At 53.9% G+C, this 16,610-nt stretch overlaps 2 protein-coding genes across 7 annotated transcripts in view; one reads left to right on the top strand and one right to left on the bottom strand.

The window, feature by feature from the left end:
* Positions 1–8,139, top strand: part of TJP3 (tight junction protein 3) — a 38,441-nt gene extending 30,302 nt beyond the window's left edge. For 3 of the 5 annotated variants that reach the window (XM_088838884.1, XM_088838887.1, XM_088838886.1), the window contains exons 12-22: positions 142–250; positions 376–613; positions 1,228–1,250; positions 1,473–1,688; positions 2,883–2,978; positions 4,919–4,989; positions 5,443–5,653; positions 5,736–5,836; positions 6,222–6,509; positions 7,502–7,548; positions 7,911–8,139. In XM_088838884.1, coding sequence (XP_088695010.1) covers positions 142–250; positions 376–613; positions 1,228–1,250; positions 1,473–1,688; positions 2,883–2,978; positions 4,919–4,989; positions 5,443–5,653; positions 5,736–5,836; positions 6,222–6,509; positions 7,502–7,548; positions 7,911–8,013 — 1,503 coding nt within the window. In that variant the 3' untranslated portion in view covers positions 8,014–8,139. The remainder of the gene's footprint in view (positions 1–141; positions 251–375; positions 614–1,227; positions 1,251–1,472; positions 1,689–2,882; positions 2,979–4,918; positions 4,990–5,442; positions 5,654–5,735; positions 5,837–6,221; positions 6,510–7,501; positions 7,549–7,910) is intronic. The other 2 variants (XM_088838885.1, XM_055429196.2) reach the window with 1 other exon arrangement.
* Positions 8,140–8,245: 106 nt separating this feature from the next.
* Positions 8,246–15,726, bottom strand: APBA3 (amyloid beta precursor protein binding family A member 3). 2 transcript variants are annotated; one of them, XM_055429198.2, is made up of 11 exons: positions 15,616–15,726; positions 14,012–14,617; positions 13,887–13,926; positions 10,799–10,944; positions 10,592–10,678; positions 10,326–10,487; positions 9,790–9,969; positions 9,464–9,676; positions 8,786–8,905; positions 8,557–8,697; positions 8,246–8,451 (listed from the first exon to the last, which is right to left on the bottom strand). In XM_055429198.2, the coding sequence occupies exons 2-11, from the start codon at positions 14,588–14,590 to the stop codon at positions 8,380–8,382; spliced, it is 1,740 nt and encodes a 579-aa protein (XP_055285173.2). In that variant the 5' UTR covers positions 14,591–14,617; positions 15,616–15,726; the 3' UTR covers positions 8,246–8,379. The 2 variants fall into 2 exon arrangements, with proteins under 2 accessions (XP_055285173.2, XP_055285174.2); XM_055429199.2 differs by having other exon boundaries at positions 15,571–15,682.
* Between the last annotated feature and the right edge of the window lie 884 nt (positions 15,727–16,610).

The following is a 16,610-nucleotide window of genomic DNA, read 5'->3' on the forward strand; positions in this document are numbered from 1 at the left end:
CCTCCATTGGAAGGCCATCCCCTAATCTCCAGGACTCTTGACAGCAACCCTGGAAGGAGAGGGTTGAGAGCTTTGTTGAGAGCAAGAGCTGGGATCTCTCACCCAGGGCATCGTCCCACCCCTGCACCCCATTCCCGGCAGGTAAATGATACCCTGTTCCAGAACCTGACCCGGGAGGAGGCTGTGAACTTCCTGTTGGGGCTGCCAGTCGGCGAGGAGGTGGAGCTGGTGACACAGCGCAAGCAGGACAGTGAGTGTGTGTGTGTGAGAGAGAGAGAAAGGTGTGTGTGGCCCACGGCTGAGTGCGATCCACAGTCAGGCCCTGGGGAGGGGTGGGGTCTGGGTCCCACCAGTTCACGGAGTCTCCCCATCCAGTCTTCCAGAAGATGGTGCGGTCTGGCTTGGGCGACTCCTTCTACATCCGCACGCACTTTGAGATGGAGCCCAGCCCACCCTCCGGCCTGGGCTTCACCCGTGGAGACGTCTTCCACGTGCTGGACACACTGTACCCCGGCCCCGGGCAGAGTTCCGCCCGGGGAGGCCAGTGGCTGGCAGTGCGCATGGGGCGTGACCTCCGGGAGAAGGAGCGGGGCATCATCCCCAACCAGAGCAGGTGGGGACCGACCGCGCACTGGAATAGGTTTGGCATCGCTACTTAGCATCGCTGGTGGTGCACACTGGGGAGCCATGCAGAAGGCTCCAGCCAACCAGTCAGCACTAGTATCAGTTTCCCGCAGCTGCTGTAACAAATTACCATAAACCTATGGGCTTTGAGCAACATGAATTTATCATCTCATGTTCTGGAGGTCCAAAGTCCGAAACGCTTCTGATGGGGCTCAGTTGAGATGTGGGCAGGGCTGGGTCCTCCCGAGGCTCCAGGGGAGCATAAACTCTTGCCTTTTCCTGCTGCTAGAGGCACCGCCTCCCTGGCTCGCGTCTCTCTCTCTGCCTCTGACCCTCCCACCCCTCCATTGTTTTTTGTAAAATTTATTTATTTTTGGCTGCACTGGGTCTTCCTTGCTGCGCACGGGCTTTCTCTAGTTGCAGTGAACGGGGGCTACTCTTGGCCGCGGTGCTTGGGCTTCTTATTGCAGTGGCTTCTCTTGTTTTGGAGCACAGACGCTAGGGCACACAGGCTTCTGTAGTTGTGGTGCAGGGGCTTAGTTGCTGTGAGGTATTAGGATCTTCTTGGAACAGCGACTGAACCCGTGTCTCCTGCATTGGCAGGTGGATTCTTAACAACTGGACCACCAGGGAAGTATCTCTCCCGCCTTTTATAAGGACCCTATGATGACACTGGGTCCCCCCGGGGAGCCAGGGTCGTCTCCATTTCAGGGGCCTTAACTTAATCCCTCCTGCAAAGTCTCCTCTGCCCACTGAGGTGACACGTCCACAGGCCCCCTGTTCAGGCCATGGACATCTTTGGGGCTGTCATGCTGGACTCCGGTGCTCACTTACCTCCTCCCTTCTCTCCAGGGCTGAGCAGCTGGCCAGTCTGGAGGCTGCCCAGCGGGCTGTGGGGGTCATACCTGGAGCCTCAGCGGGCTCCAACTCACGGGCCGAGTTCTGGCGGCTGCGGGGTCTTCGTCGGGGAGCCAAGAAGACCACCCATCGGAGCCGCGAGGATCTGTCGGCTCTGACCAAACAGGGTCACTACCCACCGTATGAGCGCGTGGTGCTGAGAGAAGGTGGGCCAGGGTGGGAGGAGGGGAAGGGCCTCAAATAAGAGTGTTCAAAAGCCACAATCCTTCCTCCCTCCTTCCACCCCAAGTACCCACTTTGGGTTCCCTTAGGACCAAAATGCTGTGCCATGCCATGCTAAGTCGCTTTAGTCGTGTCTGACTCTACGTGACCCCATGCACTGTAGCCCACCAGGCTCCTCTGTCCATGGGATCCTCTAGGCAAGAATATTGGAGTGTGTTGCCATGCCCTCTTGCAGGGGATCTTCCCACCCCAGGGATTGAACCCACGTTTCCTCCGGCTCCCACATTGTAGAAAGATTCTTTACCACTGAGCCACCAGGGAAGCCCAGGAAAAAAATACATACGCGCAAAACCAGGAGATTCTTTCCCTTCCTGAGGACCAGATGTAAAAATACACCTTATCCAGATTCTGAAAGGGAAAAGATTAAGCTCTTACGTACAGCCTCAGTGCAGAGGATTAAAACCAGGTGCAGAAGCTTTTAGAAGAGTGGGAGGATGGGAATAGCAGGTGACCCAGAATGAGAAGGTGGCTCAGATGATAAAGAATCTGTCTACAATAGAGGAGATCCCTGGGTTGGAAAGATTTCACTGGAGAAGGGAATGGCAACCCACTCCAGTATTCTTGCCTGGAGAATTCCATGGACAGAGGAGCCTGGTGAGCTACAAGTCCATGGGGTTGCAAAGAGTTGGACACAACTGAGCGACTCACACACACAAACAGGAGAAATGGGACATAACCGGATGTGACTCTGTGCCAATAAAACTTTATTTACAAAAATAGGCAATGGACCGGATGTGGCCTGAGGGTTGTAATGGCAGTTACCAACTACTGAGATAGCTGGATTCAGCTGCTTTAACAGACCTCAAGGGACAGCTGTATAAACAAGAAGTTTCCTTTTCTTTCAAGTAATAGTCCTAGTGTAAGAAGTCAAAGAGGGCTCCTACCTATCCACGAAGGATACAACCCAGACTTCACTTATCATTCTGCTTGCATCCCATTGTCCAGAACACAGGCCACCTTTAGCTGCAAGGGAGGCAGGGAGTTGTAGTCTTTAGCTGGGCAGCCATGGGCCTCACTAGATCTACTGTGGAGAAAATGAAGAAGCAGTTGTGCAAGAGGCTAGCTGTCCTTGCCCCACATGGGATCCTGATTCTTGTCATTGATTCTCTGCCCTTCAGCGAGTTTCAAGCGCCCAGTGGTGATACTGGGACCTGTGGCTGACATTGCTATGCAGAAGTTGACAGCTGAGATGCCTGACAAGTTTGAAATTGCAGGTGAGAAACTGGGTCCTTTAGCAACCTCACAGGTGAATTGTTTCAGAGCCCTTTCCTAGGAACTTCCCTGGTGGTTCAGTGGTTAAGACTCTACCTTTCAGTGTAGGAGGTGTGGATTTGATCCCCAGTATCAAGATGCCACAGGGTGTGGCAAAAATTAAAAAAAAAAAAGAAACCCTTTCTCAGCCTCTGGGGTTGAGGCAGTGTGGTGAAGGAGCTGTTAATGATGCAGCCTCAATCGATCTTGGCACTCTTTGCCCAGAGAGCCTCAGACTCCTTCTTAACACGCTCACCAGGCAGTCATTGACAATGGAGCCAATTGGACAGTTGCCAACTGTCCATTCATTAGTTCAAGACATTTGATTATTGAGCTCTAGACACAGTGTTGAACAAATACACAGAATTTCTGGAAGAGACCAAAAGTGAACAACCACAGAAAAAATTAGGATAGGGTAGAGAATCAGCCGGAGAAGGCAATGGCAAGCCACTCCAGTACTCTTGCCTGGAAAATCCCATGGATGGAGGAGCCTGGTAGGCTGCAGTCTGTGGGGTCGCTAAGGGTTGGACACGACTGAGTGACTTCACTTTCACTTTCCACTTTCACGCATTGGAGAAGGAAATGGCAACCCACTCCAGTGTTCTTGCCTGGAGAATCCCAGGGACAGGGGAACCTGGTGGGCTTCCGTCTATGGGGTCACACAGAGTCGGACACGACTGAAGTGACTTAGCAGCAGCAGTAGCAGCAGAGAATCAGCAAATTGTAGCTCCTGGGCTAAATCTGGTGGTTTTTATTCAGCCTACTAATGGAGAATGGTATTTATAAATTTAAAATGGTTGAAAAGACGTTAAAGTAATTTTTTTTGGTGATATGTGAAAAGAACTGAAAGCTATGACTTGAACAGATACTTGTACATGAAGTTTCGGCATGATTCACACCAGCCGGAAGGTGGACACAGCCCAAGTATCCATCAACAGGTGATGAATAAATAAAATGTGCTCCATCTATCCATGGAATATCACTCCGCCTTAAAAAAAGGAAGGAGGTTCAGACACCTGCTACAAGATGGATGGACCTTGAGGGCTTGATGTTCAGTGAGAAAAGCCAGACACAAAAAGGAAAAATACTGTCTGATTTCACTCACAGGAGGTCCTAGATGAGTCAGATCCACAGAACCAGGAAGTAGATGGTGGGGCAGGAGCTGGGGGAGGGGATGGGGAGTCAGTGTTTCATGAGGACAGAGTTTCAGTTTGGGAAAATGAAAAAGTTCTGGAGATGATGGTAGAGATGGTTGCATGATACTGTGAATGTATTTAATGCCACTGAGCTGTGGACTTAAAAACAGTTAAGATGGTACATTTTATGTTACACAGATTGCCACAAGAAAGAGAAAAAGGCAAGGTTGTGTCCCCCTCCCTTCTAGGCACCCCAGGGCAGGGCATGCCTTCTCCCTCAGCTGCCAGGATATCTAGGAGGGCTTCCTGGAGGAAGCAGTGCTCCATCTAGGGTAATAGAAGACACATGGGGGTGGGAGAGTAGCTTCTTTTGGGTCACAGCCCAAGCAAAGGCCTAGAGTTGGGACTGAACCTTGGAGAGTGTGTGTCTGGAGTTCAGACTCTGCACCCAGCTCCTCATGCCGTTTGGCTCAGTGACTCTGAGCTGGTGACTTTATGTCTCTGAGGCTCAGTTTTCCCATCTGCCAGATGGGCCAGTAACAGCCACTCCTGTTCAGGAGGAGGATGTGAGGGTCATGTTCAAGAGGGGACCCAGTGTGGTATCAGGCATGGGGCCAACAGGAGCTACTATTGCTGGTGTTAGGATTTCCCTCAAGGGCCATGGGGAGCCATAGTGGGTTCTTGAGAAAGGGAGAGGCAGGTTGGCGTGAATTTGAAGGGCCAGTGACTACCCTCCTGAAGCTGCCAGTTGCCTCTCCCCTCCACAGAGAGCGTGTCAAGGACTGAGAGCCCTTCCAAGATCATCAGACTGGACACCGTGCGGGTGATTGCGGAGAAAGTAAGCCAGGCTCTGCTGTGGGTCCCATTTCATGGATGGGGAAACTGAGGCCCAGGTTTTCAACCTGTTCTGGCCCCATGCCCCACAGATGTGATTTTCCATGGAGGCCCATTTTGGAGGCTTTTTCATGTCGAGGGCTTGAGGGGGACAGAGCCTGCCCTGTGTCATGCAGTGGCAAGCCCTGGGAAAAGGCAGGGAATCAAACTGGGGGCTCTGTGCTCAAGACACTGTGAACCCAGGCCAACATCAAACCCCACCCCAACAGGCTGGCCTGCAGATGTGAGTGGCTTGGGGGTCCACTCTGACCTCAGCCTCTTCATCTCCATCTGTTTGATTCTTCGCCTGTCTCCAATGCTCTGCCTTTGGGTGTGGTTTTTCTCTCCACTGTCTCTCCATCTCTCTCTCTCTGTCTCCTGGCCCTGCACCACTGCTCCCGACGCTGGCCCGGCCCAGGACAAGCACGCGCTCCTGGACGTGACACCCTCAGCCATCGAGCGCCTCAACTACGTGCAGTACTACCCCATTGTGGTCTTCTGTATTCCTGAGAGCCGCACAGCCCTCAAAGCCCTGCGCCAGTGGCTGGCCCCTGCTTCCCGCCGCAGCTCCCGCCGCCTCTACGCCCAGGCCCAGAAGCTAAGGAAGTACAGCGACCACCTCTTCACAGGTGGGATGGGAGCCGAGGGGCTGGGGTGGGTGGTGGGCCCTGGCCTGTGTCTCCCGGCCATGCTGATGCCCCCTCCCTGTAGCCACCATCCCCCTGCAAGGTACGAGTGACTCCTGGTACCAAGAGCTCAAGGCCGTCATCCAGGAGCAGCAGATGCGGCCCATCTGGACGGCTGAGGACCAGGTATCTGGGTCAGGGGGTGGGACCCACCTGGAGTTAGGGACTGAGGGGCATGGCCAAGATTTGACCCTGAGATTAGGGTTTCTGGACCTGGTTCCTGGGGTAAGCTGGGACTGGGGGGTGGGTTTGGGAATTGGGGTCTTCTCTGGGGGCTGGAGTCAAGGCTTGGGGCTCAGTTCAGATTTGGAGGCTCCATCTCGAATAAGGTCAATGGTGAGAACTCACCTTGGGGTCAAGAGTTAAGCCTCAACTTGAGGTTGAGGACTGGAATTTGAAGGGTGGTGTCATGGGTCTGGGGTTTGGTCTCAGATCAAGGAAGTTTGGGGCTGCAGGCAGGGGGTAGGGAGGGGGAAGGGGCTTGGCTTAGCCCCGCCATGTGCACCCGCAGCTGGACAGCTCCTCGGAAGACAACCTGGACCTCCCCCACCACGGCCTGGCGGACAGCTCCGCGGACCTGAGCTGTGACAGCCGGGTCAACAGCGACTACGAGACAGATGGCGAGGGCAGCGTCTACACGGACGGTGAAGGCTACACGGATGGCGAGGGTGGGCCCCACACAGACGTGGATGAGGGGCCCCGGGTGCCAGCCCTGGCCCGGTCCTCAGAGCCCGTGCTGGGGGATGAGCCCCGGATCCCGCAGGATCATGGGAGACCCTCTGGTCCCCAGGGAGCCCAGGTGAATGGAGCATGGGGGTGGAGCCAGCAAGGGTTTGGGGAGGGGGCTGAAACATGTAGGAAGCCTGTTACTCACTACCCCCACACCCTGTCCCCCTGGATGTGAAGGAACAGAAACTTCCCTGATCACATCAGTATCTGGGACCTGCTTCTAGGGTGTTTAAACCAGAGTCACTTAAAACAAATGTTTAACCTCTGCATGAGTTTCCTTATCTTAGATTTCAGAGATTGATGGTAAAGTCTTGACATCACAAGCTCATTGTTTATTTGGTTGTTGCTGCTGCATTGTTTTGTATTTTTTGGCCATGAGGCTTGAGGGATGTTAGTTCCTGGACCAGGGATTGAAGTCCGGCCCCCTGCATGGGAAGCTCAGAGTCCTAACCACTGGACCACCAGGGAATTCCCACAAGCTTGTTGTTTAAACTGAATACACTTAGTCCAAGTCCCTCCCCATCGTAGTCAGGTATTTAACAATAACAAATATTGACTCAGCACTTATTCTCTGTGGAGCTGCCTCAGCCCCCTAGGTGCTTTTCTGTGAGTTCAAGCAAGTTCTCCAGACCCTCTCTAGGGAAATGTAAAAACGTAGAAATCTATGATGTCGCTGGTAGAATGGTGCTGTGGGGTTGTGCAGTGCCCAACCTGTTCAACTGTCTATGGCATCCTGTTTATGAGGCAGCTCTACGCCAAGCAGTTGACATACGTGAACTCATTTATGCACTCCTGACAACACGGCTCAGGAATGTCACAGATGGGAAATCCAACTCTCCCTTTGTTGACAGGCTGGGAGATCTCAGCCAAGGCCTTGCCCTGTCCAAATCCATTTTCTCATTTAAAATTGGGGATGATTTCAAGACTTCTGTGGGGATGAGGAGAAAGTATGTGGGTAGAACTGCCTGGGCAAAGGGAGGGAGGTAGGATGGGGGTGGTTACTCATTGCTATTTCTCATTCCTTGGTGGGGTAAGTGTTAATTGCCTTTCTCCCTCTCCAAGATGAACAGCCGCCACCCACAGGGTCAACGACGACAAGATAGCATGCGGTAAGAGTCCCTATACTCCACATTGGGGCTGTTCAACCCCCTACCCCAGGATTTTGGGGTGCTTAGAATCAAGCTGTGCCTTTGTGGTACTAGAGCCTTGTGGGTGAGATAGAGCCAGAGAGAGCCACTCCAAGCCCCATGCAGTCAGGGCCATGACAGTAGGAATCCTTCCTGGGAGGATGAGAAGGCTTCCCAAAGGAGGGGACACTGGGGTTGGGGCTTTGAAGGATGTGTAGGAGTTTGAGAGTCTTGCTCATCTCTGACTACACCCACTGTGCCTAGTCCAGAGTCAACTCAGTTAACAATAGGTAAGTCCACACCCTCCCCACCCATAGCCTCTTCTATTTTCTGACCCCCCCCAGGACATATGAGAGGGAAGCTCTGAGGAAAAAGTTTACACGAGCCAGAGATGTGGAGTCTTCTGATGAAGATGGCTACGACTGGGGACCAGCCACTGATCTGTGACCCCCTTCCAGGTGGCCAGCTGGCCTGTCCTCCTATTTACTTCCTGGAGCTGAGACTCAGTCTCCCATACAGAACCTAGAAACCTGCCTCCCTCCACCTGGTATTTAATAGAGTATTTTCACAGCACTGGCTTCTAGTGATTTCCTGGGACAAGGGGCCTCAGTCAGTGTTGTCTTTCCTCTATCGATCGACCTCACAGACCCAGATCTGAGATTTTGCCCATTCAATAAGCTTTTATTTTTTTACATCAGAAAATAATATAGAGCCAAGAAACCTTTGGGACCTTGGCCAGCCGAGGAGGTTCCGTGGACGGAGTTCCAGGGCCGGCAGGGGCTAAGGCACAGTGGTGGGGGTGAAGGTGGTCGATCACAGGTACACCGGCTGCTCCTGGCCTGTGAGCAGGCGGTAGGTGGCAGCGGGCATCGTCTTGATGTGGACCTTGGGGTGGAGAGGGGGCCGAGGCTGGGGTTGGGCTCCTCCCACTAGACCATGCCCACAACTGGCTCCTCCCACAAGACCCCGCCCACCACATGCCCCGCCCACCTCAATGTGGGCCTCTGTGAGCAGCTCGATGATGCGAGCGTGGGGTGTGGCCACCACACTGTGCCCATTGATCTCAATGATGCGGTGCCCCACGCGGACGCCCCCACGCTCAGCGATGCCACCCCGAAGGAGGCTGCAGATCTGGGGGGAGAGGAAGGGCCATGCTGCTCAGGGGGCCGGGATTGGGGCCGCCCCACTGCCTTCCCCGTTCCCTGGGTTGGGAGCTCACGATGCCGTCCTCCACGCAGAAGCCCAGCTGCTCACGGACGTGTGGCCGGCGGATGATGGCCGTGGTGACCGGAGGGCAGTGGACGATGCTGAGGGTCACCAGGGTCTGCGACTTCACTTCCTGTGTAGGACGGGGGCTGTTGGCCTGGCTGGACCTCCGCGGAGGGGGCGTGGGTGGGGTGCTGCCAGACTTCCAGTCAAACTGCAACCTCCTGGGCCTCAGTTTATCCACTTATAAAATGGAAGCTGTAGATTCTACAAGACCTCTTGAGAAGTGGTTAAGAACCCAGAACAGAGCTGGGCAGCCTAACAGAGCTGCGTCACCTCTCATCTCCCTGGGCTTCAGTTATGGTCAAAAGAGAGGTTCTAGCAGTGCCCACAGGACAGGGTTACAGAGAGTAACACGGTATGGACCGTGTCAGTCCACCCTTCTGGCCTGGCCAGGTCCCTCCCCATCTCTGGGCCTAGGTTGCCCCATGTGGGCGACAAGGGTCAAGACTCAAGAACACCCTTGCTGCCTCGTGGCACAGAGTCAAGGCTGTCTGCATTCCATCCTGCTCTGGCACCAGCAGGGTGTTCTTGGGCTTCACCTCTCTGAGCCTCAGTTTCCTTAAGTGCCTGGGAGCCACGTGGGGGGCGCAGAGTGGGCCTCGCAGGCCCTTCACCCTGGAGCACTCACCCGGACGGCAGCCTGACAGGCGGCCAGGGGCAGCCCCACCAGGCTAGTCCCGTTGATGGCAGTGATGCGGTCGCCAATGCTGAGGGCCCCCGAGCGCTCAGCGGGGCCCCCGTGCAGCAGGTTGGCAATGACGGCGGTGGGCAGCAGGGAGCCCCAGCCCGACTCCACCAGGGCCACCCCCAGACCCTCGCCCCGGCGTTTCTCGATGAACACCTGCAGGGCCACGGGTAGAATTTGAGGGAAGCTTAGAAGAGATGGGAGGAACGGGGTTGGGGGGTTCTTCAGGTCCACTCGGTGGGCTGGGGTGGGGGGCCCTGGTTGCTCACCTCCCTGCAGTTTTCGCTGTTGGAGAAGTGGTCGAGGTCCCCATTGTGGAGGTGGCCGGGACCCATGTCCCCCTGGCTCTGCTGGGTGCCCACCTGGCTGGGGTCGATCCCGCTTTCCCGCAGGAACTGACTGTAGGCCACGGCAAAGGCCTGGCCGATGGCCTGAGCGATGAGCTGGGCCTGTGGGGTGGGTGGCACCTCTCTGGGGGTCCCGCCTTCCTCCTTCAGGTCCCCCACCAATACACTGACATTCCCAGAGCTGGCCTTTGTACCCCCAAGTGGGCCTGCCCCCCAAGCCTCTGCCTGAGAATCTAGGGGAGGGAAATGGAGACAGGCCTGGGGCGGGGAGGGCTTGTGGAGGTGGCTGCCAGTCTCAGTGTCTTGCAGGAAGGCTGGGGATACATGGCTTGGGGCCCAGAGTAGGTTGGGGATGGAAGAATGCAAGGGTGACAGGGTGGCTGGGTGGGGCTCTGGTGGAGGGCAGGGGCCCAAGCAGTGCCCCCTCGCCCCCAGGACACCCAGAGCCCGCTGCTCACGTCCTCTGACTGGAAAACATGGCAGATCATCTTATAGAGGCGGCGGCTGTGGGGCTGGGCTGCTGGCCTCTGGGCCAGGCGCCGCCGGGCCATGAGAACCAGTGTGCTGCCGATGTCAGCGATGTACGAGATGGTCTGCAGGGCGTGGTCCATCATGGCCTCCTGGTGGGAGTGGGGAGACTGAGCTGGGTGGGCTCCAGGAGCCTTGCTTGGCCCTGCCCTTGGTGCAGCCCCGCACGCCCCAGAGACCAGGCCCAACCCGGTACCTGGGAGTCGGTCATCAGGACCTTGACCCTCTTGGTGGAGACGAACAGGTCCACCTCCGTCATGGGCTGAGTCTCCCCATCAGGGGCCTGTGGGGAACAGGGTGGGGCGTGGAGACCCCCAAAGACCCAGACTCTGACCCACCAGGCTCAGGGGGTCTTGGAGGAGCCTGCCTGCCCGCTCATCCACCTGCCAGCCCAGGGCTTCACCTTGACACGGTCCATAGCCTCCTGGGCCTGCGCCATGCGCGTGCTGGGGGGTGGGTTCCGCTCGGACACCAGCTGGGTGGAGCCCAGGTACTTGGCCCCAAATATGACACCATCTAGGAGGTCTTCGTGGTCGCAGGGGCCGGATACTGAGGGTGACAGCAGAAGTGGGTCAGCCCCTGAGAACCCCCGCCAGCCTCATCCACCCCTATGGGCTCGTCCCAGAGTCCTGGATGGTCTGGAAACACAAAGTTCTGCTCTGCGGCTCAGCACCTGGAGCCACACAGGTCCACCCACTCTGGGGTCCCAGAGCCATTCCATCAGCCAGAGCCATGAACCAGAGGCTCGACCCTCATAGATGGAGAGCCCTCCGTCCATCCAAGGCCTAGTCTGCCCAGGGTGTGAGGACTCACAGTCAGAGGCAGAGCATGCAGTTTCAGGAGCAGGCTGTGGGTCTAGAACCATGGCCAGACTCAAAAACAGCTCTAGTGCCCACAGATGCCTCCACCCTGTGTTTCTGGAATTCCAGGAATCAGGCTAGAACCAGACAGCCTCACTCTTATTTCTAAGACATGTGACATTCTAGAACCATGGTTAACTCCACTGGATAGTTCAGGAATCCTAATCAATCTAGAAACAATTAGGTATGCCCGCTGTTCTAGAATTCTCTCCAATCAGCCTAGGACCATAGACAGCTCAACTCCATGGTCATAGAACTGCACGGAATACAAAGAGGCAACTGTCCACATAGCTCAAACTCTCACTCTATCAAGAAACCCAGGGGTTCCTGATCCATGAAGATAGAACTCCCTGACAGGTCCCGAACCACAGAATTCTGCCAGGGATTCTAGAAACCTAGAATCAGATTTCTCCACTCTATGATTCCAGAGCTTCTTAATCAAGATAGCACTGGGGGGACTTTCCCTGGTGGTCCAGTGGCTAAGACTCCATCCTCCCAATGCAGGGGGTCCTGGTTTGATCCCTGGTCAGGCAACTAGATCTCACATGCTGAAAATAAAGATCCCACATGCTGCAACTAAGACCTGGTGCAGCCAAATAAATAAATAAATAATTTTAAAAACAGATAGCATCCAGAAGCTCTTCCAATGGTTCCACAATCCCCACAATGATTCACAACTGCAGGTGTACCTGGAAATTCTAAGAATGATCTGAACAGTCCAGAAACAAACAACTTTGCTCATAGTTCTAGAAGCCGCCAACCCAGCCCAGAACCTCAAAAAGTTTGCCCGCATGGCTCCAGAATTCCCTGAGTAGCCTAGAGCCAGACAGGAGTGCCAGTGATTCTACAATATTCTAACCAATAGCTATTGCTTTTTGGAGAAGCACAGATGTAGGCCCTAGGGAATGAAACCACACACCCGTGAACTTAAAGGTTAGCCAGTTCTGTCCTATTGTCCTTCATGAGCTCAGTATTCCAGGACAACAGACAACTCTGCTCTGGGGTTTCAGAGATGCACCATCCAATATGGTAGCCACCTGGCACAGGCAGGCGTTGTGCACTTGAAATGCAGCTGGTTTGGACTGAGACATGCCGTAAGTGTTAAATGTGACACTGGATTTTGAAACTCTCATATTAAAAAAATAATAATAATTATAAAATGTTAATTGTATGTTGAAATAACATTTTAAATATGTTGGGTTAACTTTATTTCCAGTAGTCATATATGGATATGAGAATTGGGCCATAAAAAAGGCTGAGCGCTGAAGAATTGATGCCTTTGAACTGTGGTGTGGGAGGACTTTTGAGAGTTTCTTGGACAGCAAGGAGATTAAAGCAGTCAATTTTAAAGGAAATCAACCCTGAATATTCATTGAAAGGACTGATGCTGAAGTTGAAGCTCCAATACTTTGGCCACCTGATGTGAAGAGCCGACACATTTGAAAAGACCCCAATGCTGGGAAAGATCGAGGGCAACAGGAAAAGGGGGTGACAGAGGATGAGATGGTTGGATGGCATCACCAACTCAATGGACATGAGCTTGAGTGACCTCTGGGAAATAGTGAAGGACAGGGAAGCCTGGCATGCTGCAGTCCATGGGGTTGCAAACAGTTGGATGTGACTTAGCGACAGAACAACAAAGTTAATTTTGAGTGGTTTTTTAATGTGGATAACTAAGAAATTTCAAGTGATATGTGGTTGGAATTGTATTTCTGCTGTATAGCTCTAGAACTTTCTGACGACTCTAGAACTGGACAGCCCTGCCCAGTTCTAGCACAGCTCCTAATGGTCTATAAACCAGAGATAAATTCTATTCACTCCATGGTTCTAGACTGTTCAGTTGGGGGAGAACTCCACAGCTCTGCTCATCATTCCAAAACGCCCTCAGCAGCCCAGATCACATTTAACCACAGGCAAAATGCCAGGTTCTGTAACTTGCTAGGTCAATCATAGCTCCATGACTGTAGAACCTTCTTGGAACTACAAGTCCAAACCAGCGCCCCTTCCCATGATTACAGAACTTGTCCTTTGACCTAGAGCCTCAGGCAGCACGGGGGGCGGGGGGGAGAATATTCTTGAACATTCCAGGTGGCCAGAACAGTACTTCTCATGCCTTGAGGGCAGACTGGCAAACTCTTCTGCAAAAGGCCAAACAGTAATTATTTTTTCTACAGTCTCTGATGCAACTACTCAGTCTGGCCTGTGGTAACATAAGGGCTGCCACAGACAACACTTGAATGAATGGGTTTGAGTTTGTCCTGATAAACCTTTATTTGTGGACACTGAAACTTGAATTGCCTATCATTTTCACTCATCAAGAAACACTGTCAATTATTTTCAACCATTTAAAAATGCAGAAGACATCTTAGCTCACCAGACATAGCAGAAGGCCATGGATGGTAATGTGCCAACTCTTGCTCTAGAATCAAGTGCTACAATTTGCCAAGGTTGCCCTATTCATTCCAGAACATTCTCAAGACTGTCTCTATTTTCCCAGGTGTACAGAATCTACTCAAAACCAACATCAGGGTCTCTCTAGAAGCCACTCCTCATGGGCTAACTTTGTCCAGATTTTGGGAACTCGGGTTGGGCTGTTCTGAAACCCCTGAGCCCCTGGGGCGGGACACTCACCCTCCTGGAAGGCAGGGTAGGAAGCCAGGGTCTTGGGTCTCTGCAAGAAGACAGAAGAGGGGCAGGCCTGAGTCCGCCTGCTTGGCTCCCAACAGTGGAGGCCTGGAGGCCAGGGTGGGCTCTACCTGGACACTGGCAGGTGGCTCCTCAGGAGTGACCAGAGGTGAGGTCTCCAGCCAGGGTTCCGGGGAGCTGTTGGAGCTCCTGTCCTCATCCTGTTCGGCAGAGGCTCCCTCCGTCCACTCCTGGGGGCCAGTTTCCTCCTCTGGGTCTTCAGGGGGCTGCAACAGGCGAGGAGCAGGGTCCGGAGGAGGTTTCTGGGAACCTGGCAGGGAAGGAGGGCCCTCATCTTGCTGCAAGAGATTCAGCAAGTCTTCCCGATCAGCCTCAGCGGACAAGAGCCCATGGGCATCAGCCATGTCCTGCAGGGCCAGGCCATGGCCGGTGGCAATGTGCAGGGGGCACGGGGGTCCATCCGGGGACAGGCCCACCAGGTCACCCGGCAGAGTTTCAAACTGTTGCACCAGGTCCTGAATATTTAGCCCATCAAGTTCCATCTGACTCAGGCTGCTGGAACCTCCTGGTGTGGGGTCCCACTGGCAATCACGGGTGAGGTCCTGAGAGGGCAAAAGTGTGTCCCTGGGCTCTTCCAAGTCCATGGCTGGAGGTCCTGGAGGGGGGTGGGAGGTTGTCAGGAATTCCATGCCTGGACCCTGGGCTCAAGCCAGCATCTGAAAGGGAGAATCAAAAATGAGATTTTCTGGGCTTCCCTGGTGGCTCAGTGGTAAAGAATCAGCCTGTCAATGCAGGAGACATGGGTTTCGATCCCTGTTCTGGGAAGATCCCACATGCCATGGAGTAATTGAGCCCAGTGAACCACAACTGTTGAGTCCGTGCTCTAGAGTCTGGGAGCCGCAACTACTGGAGCACCTGCGCTGTAGAACCCAAGCCACCACAATGAGAAGCCCATGCATCTCAGCTCAAGAGCAGCCACTACTCTCCACAACTACAGAAGAGCCTATGCAGTAATGAAGACCCACAGCACAACCAAAAAAGGAAAAAAAGATGAGATTTTCCAGCTGCCAACTTGGTACTAGGATCTAGCCTGGTAAGTATTCATAGAGAACACATAATTTAATCCCCACCATACCCCGCAAGGAAGATTTTGCCATGATCCTCATTTTACAGGGGAGGAAATTGAGGTGTAGAATTAGCAGTTGTAAGGCAGTGGCTTCCTGGGCTCCAAATCCCAGGGGATTCACCTGTGCCCGTCTCCCCAGACCTCCCCCTCCCACCAGTGGACCCTGTACACCCTAGCCCTGATTCTTCCAAGTGTTCCTTCCCCGGGATGTGGGACCCAGAGACACACTCTGACTACACAGACCCGACAGGTGTAGGTACCTGATACCCAAGGACTCAAGACCTCAGTCCAAGACTTCAGATTCAGAACTTCAGACTAAATACTAGAGTTCCAAAATGCCTGAAAGTAGAGTCATCTCAAAACCTCCAATGCCACATTCAAGATCAACCCCAGACTCAGACCCAGCCTGAAGACACAAACTCAAGCCAAGAGCTGAGAGTTAAGACCCTAGTCCTCTCGCAGACCCCAGACTCAAGACTTCAGACCCGTGACTTCAGATGCTGGCTCCAGACCTCTCTACGCCCCTCCGGGACACTCACTTACCAAACCGAGGTGGTCTCAACCCGCGGGGCTGCCAAGACCCCTCACCTGAGCTGGTACGGTGTTTCCAGTGACCGCCGTCTGCCAATTCCTGCCAATTCCGCCGCCGCCTGCCAGATCCGCGCAGCGATCCTGGATCACTGGGCATGCGCATTCCCGCTGGGCTTGCTGGGAAATGTAGTTCTCGCAGACAACTTCGACCGCGCAGGAGCGCCAGATACGTTCACCACGAGTTCGAATCCCAAGCCTTCATTTCAGTTCAGTTCAGTTCAGTCGCTTAGTCGTGTCCGACTCTTTGCGACCCCATGAATCACAGCACGCCAGGCTTCCCTGTCCATCACCAACTCCCGGAGTTCACTCAAACTCATGTCCATTGAGTTGGTGATGCCATCCAGCCATCTCATTCTCTGTCGTCCCGTCTCCATTTAGTCGGCGTGAAAGCTCCGACGGGCTTCTGAGCCTATTTCCTCAACTACAAAGTGCGGTTAAAAATCACTGCTTGACTGCTACCTCTTTGATCATTATTCTAAGGGCTAGCAGATGGGAAGAAATGGGACTGGAAAAATACTAAAGGCGCATGAGAGATGGACTTTCCGACTTCAGGGGGTGCCAAAAGCGGGACGGGGAACACATTGTACACAGGCTTTCCTCTTGGCGGAATGGCTCGGTTATGCTTAACTTTATTTCGCTGAGCTTCTGGCTTCCTCAGTTGTAAACTGGGGATAATAGTGCTTGCGTACGTGCTCAATTGCTGAGTTGTGTTTGACTGCGACCTTATGGACTGTAGGGTCCTCTGTCCATGGGATTTCCCAGGCGAGAATACTGGAATGGGTTGTCATTTCCTTATCTAGGGATCTTCCTGATGAACCCGCGTCTCCTGGGTTGGCAGGCCGGTTCTTTACCGCTGAGCAGGTGCGGAAGCCCACACCTGCTGCTGCTGCTGCTAAGTCGCTTCAGTAGTGTCCGACTCCGTGCGACCCCATAGACAGCAGCCCACCAGGCTCCCCCATCCCTGCGATTCTCCAGGCAAGAACACTGGAGTG

This window comes from Moschus berezovskii, chromosome 8, assembly GCF_049115385.1.
Source record: "Moschus berezovskii isolate FMDL1 chromosome 8, NW_MosBer_1.0, whole genome shotgun sequence".
Classification (NCBI taxonomy): Eukaryota; Metazoa; Chordata; class Mammalia; order Artiodactyla; family Moschidae; genus Moschus; species Moschus berezovskii.